The 4,064-nt window shown below is 40.7% G+C and overlaps 1 protein-coding gene across 1 annotated transcript; it reads left to right on the top strand.

Annotated features, from left to right (window-relative positions):
* Positions 1-6: 6 nt before the first annotated feature.
* Positions 7-1,441, top strand: LOC107575120 (leucine-rich repeat and immunoglobulin-like domain-containing nogo receptor-interacting protein 1; the record flags this gene model as incomplete). Its single annotated transcript, XM_016261535.1, has 1 exon — positions 7-1,441. A coding segment is annotated over one exon (930 nt), but the record flags the coding sequence as incomplete, so codon positions are not given.
* Between the last annotated feature and the right edge of the window lie 2,623 nt (positions 1,442-4,064).

The following is a 4,064-nucleotide window of genomic DNA, read 5'->3' as shown; positions in this document are numbered from 1 at the left end:
GATTTGCTACGACTCCAAGAGCTGCATCTAGTCGGTACAGGGCTTCTACGAATAGAGCCTGGCGCTTTCCGCAACCTTGCATTTTTCTGGCTCCTCAACGTGTCGGAGAACCGCCTGGCAACCCTGGAGGTGTCGGCCTTCCACTCGGTCGCTGCTTTAGAGGTCCTTCGGTTTGACGGGAACCCGTTGGCATGCGATTGCCGGCTTCTCTGGGTGATGCGCAGACGCCCGTGGCTTCGCTTCGAAGGGCGCTCGCCAGCTTGCGTCACACCTGTGCAGGTGCAAGGCAGGACTTTCGGTGACTTTACGGAGGCTGAGATTCCCAGGGTGTTCACCTGCCGGCAGGCTCGCATCCTTACTCGTAAACCGCAAGACGTTCGGACGGAAGAAGGCCATACGGTTTTGTTCTTCTGCGCGGCCGACGGAGACCCGGCGCCGTCGATCATTTGGCTGAATCCCAAACGCTCGGTGCTCACCGGCTCAGGTCGGATTCGCACGCTCGCCAACGGGACACTTGAGGTGCGTTACGCACAGGTACAGGATAGTGGGTACTATCTGTGCATCGCTTCGAATGCCGCGGGGAATGACAGCATCTCGGTGAGCCTGCGGGTGCGAGGGTTTCCGGCGTCCACTCGCAACCGCTCCGGATCGTTCTTTCTGGAAGGCTGGAGCTTCGCGTCCGGGCAAGCGGCGGTCAACGGATCGCAGCCGTTTCCGTTCGACGTGAAGACGCTGGTGATCGCGGTTACCATGGGGTTCCTGTCGTTCCTGAGCTCGGTGGCCGTCTGTTTCATCTTCATGTTTTTCTGGAGTCAGAGCAAAGGGCAGATCAAACACACGGCGACTATCAACTTCGTGCCGCGCAGCGCTGCGACGGCGTCTGGAGGCGGACGCACGACTATGGAGACGGGCAGGTTCACCATGAAGCTGATCTGAAAACTACAAGCATGAGATGTTTGAGGTGCTACTAGATATCCAGAGTTTTCCCATAAGCATGAGGGTAAGATGTATGAAACTTGTTGCCTGAATGTTGGTCACTGCACAATATTGCTTTTTGTCTTGTTTCCCAGTACAAACATTCTTAAATTTAGATACTTTTAGTGGAGATGCATAATGACAGAAGAAGTGAGTGCTTAAAACATGAACAAATATCTGCCATTGGGACATTAAGAATTGGCTAATTCAAAGGGTAAACAGGATGATTTTTTAGATCTCATTGGCAGATATTTGTTCCTAATTTTAAAGGTGCGGTATGTAATAGTAACAGCTAGTGGTTGAAATGAGTACTGCAGTCCAAATTCATACTGTTGGAGAGTTTTCTTCCGCTCCCTCCTCCTCAGACTCGACGCTCACATGGTCAAGTCAAGTTTAGGTTGTACAGCGCTTTTTACGATACAAATCGTTGCAAAGCAACTTTACAGAAAATTAAGTTTCTACAATATTTAGTAGTAGCTGTGTATCAGTGGTGACTGTCAGTTTATGTACATATGGCAGAAAAATCAATTAAAGACGTGTAGTCAAACAGATGATGAACACTATTAACCCGTTTAATCCCAAATTTTTCACAGACATGAAAATATATTGGATATGTTTTATGGTCGGTCACAAACATGGGTTGCCAGATTGAGGATGCGCGACACGAGCGAGCGCAATCGTCAATGGAAGGTGATGAGCCTTAGTTGATTTATCCGTGTTTAAATACGCCTCTGGTCATAAGCTGAGGCTCTTTAGGTTCGGGTGGAATCTGCGCTCTCTGACTCGGTTCGTTTGCTAGCTTCCATGGCTCGAGTACGCTGTGTTTTCCACCAACTGGCAACCCGGGCTGTCGAGATCCTATTGGGTGAACTGGCAGTGGGCGGAGTCACACAGACAAAACAAAAACAGACATTCCGACACGGAACGCACATTTCAATGCAGAATAACTGGCTGGAGCGTTGTTGTTTTTTTTGTTGAAGAAACAAGTTTGTGAATTTAGCATGTTTCCCAAATACATATTACGGTATTTTTATGTATTAGCACAGTCAAAAAATTACCTACAGCACCTTTATCCCCTCCTATTGTTTCACGGGTCGTTTTGACCCATGTTTGATTTTAAAACTGCTTCTCTAACAAGCCACAATAGAGGTTTTCTGTGCTTACATGAATCTTTAGTGTTGATTTGCTTGTGAATTGCATGGAAACCAATGCGGGTCAATTTGAAATGCAACACACGTCACAAACTCACTTCATATCTTAATTTAAGGACGTTTAGATATTTGTACTGGAAAACAAGACAAGCATACAGAGAAGTTTACTGACGGTCCATGCTTTTCCTCTTTTGCACGTCTCACGTCTGCAGAACTCGCTTTGGTGTCTCCAGTTATTTGAGTTTATTGTTGAGTTTGGGTTAAATTTACTTGTCATTTGGATATCACTGTGATTTCAAGTTTGTAACAATGTGAGATAATAATGAGTTTGAAACTCTTTTTGAGGCTTTAAATCAGATGATTTTATCATGAGCTGCATGAACGCATGTGTGAGACGCTCTGATCACATTATTAGCATCTATAAACCAGAGAAAGTAAGCAATAACGAAGCTTTAATTGAACAGATAAGCACAGGAGAAAAGATCTCAGGTTAGTTCAACTCAGGTTGACCAGCCTCAATCACGTTCAGTAAATCCTGAAGTCATTATATGATTAAATGACAGAAATATTGAATGCGCTGCATCTCAGGATTGTGTGAATGTCTGGAACGATTGCACGTGTTTTTGTTTGTTAATATTGCTGATGACGCTGTTCTTGCTTTGGAAAATCACTCTTTATGTATTTATGCATACATGGCTTTAACTGCTTTATGCAATCCACCTCAAAGCAATAGTGTCCCATCATGCACTGCTGTTTATTAGCATAAACGATTGTTTATAAAAGTGCTTTGTTCTTGAACTCTTATGAATCTCATTTTAGTGAAGCGTCTCATGTCTGTCATTTGTTTCAAAAATGTCATATTTTTTATTCTGTTCTAAAGACTGTTTGAAACGTACTAGAGTTTGAGAACAGCTGCGTTCATTTGTTTAAATATTAGTATTTTTACGGTTCTTTTTTCACTTTTAAATGATCCATTTTTTTTAATCTTAATGTCTGTCCTTTTATTTAATAACAATGCATCAGTTTTGCTAATTCTGTAAGAAGTGGCTGCCAGAAGCATTAAAGTTATGTTGAAATGATTTGTCTGATTCAAGTGTTTTTTTTTTATCGTAGATGAACTGAATCATAAGAAAAAAAATGCATAAACTTAAAATACTCATTTTATCATTAGATGTATAATATCTGTAATACATTTTCAGGTTTCTGAATGTTTACAGGTTTAACAAAGAAAATGCTTTCATATATATATATATATTTCCCCAAATGTTATGAATGTGTGTATATATATATATATCATCACTTTCTATTTAAATGTTCCTAATCACTCAGGTCAACTTAACATACGAATATAATTCAGTTATATTTTTACTCATAATAATCTAGGGGTGCCAATAATTTTGGCACTCATATTTTTGAGCAAATAATATTTCATTTCACATTAATTTGACTTTCACTTGCATTTCTATCAATTTTCTGAATGAAAGCTTAAGAATAAACAACAAAGACATTTCTTTCTCATATTTCCCAAAGAAGCCAATATTAATGAAAGCCACATCAGCGCTCTCTTCATTCTGTTGTGATTCGCTCATGTTTTAATCTACAGTATATAAACTTGCTCTCGATCACGTCCAGTTAATCAGCTTAGAGCAGAACAACAGGCTGCACAAACACAGCTCGAGAGCTCAACCGTTAGATGTTTAATAAAATGAAATGAAGCGCATGTAAAATACAGTTTTAAACATCAATATCTGTATCTCCTCTTACAATGGTCCTCAGAGGTCATTGGCTTCAATGTATGTAAAAGAAATAATGCAATTGAAAAAAATTGTAGTAAAATATTTCTGAACTGATTTTAATGACCAGTATATATATATATATCAAAGATGTTAAGAAGTCCGCATCAAAAGAAATGAAGAAAAGTGATTTCATGTCGATAGA

Source organism: Sinocyclocheilus grahami, unplaced genomic scaffold (genome assembly GCF_001515645.1).
Source record: "Sinocyclocheilus grahami isolate Dianchi unplaced genomic scaffold, SAMN03320097.WGS_v1.1 scaffold2474.1, whole genome shotgun sequence".
Classification (NCBI taxonomy): domain Eukaryota; kingdom Metazoa; phylum Chordata; class Actinopteri; order Cypriniformes; family Cyprinidae; genus Sinocyclocheilus; species Sinocyclocheilus grahami.
Note: the sequence above shows the minus strand (reverse complement) of the source record. Positions and strands in the feature narration are given on the sequence as shown.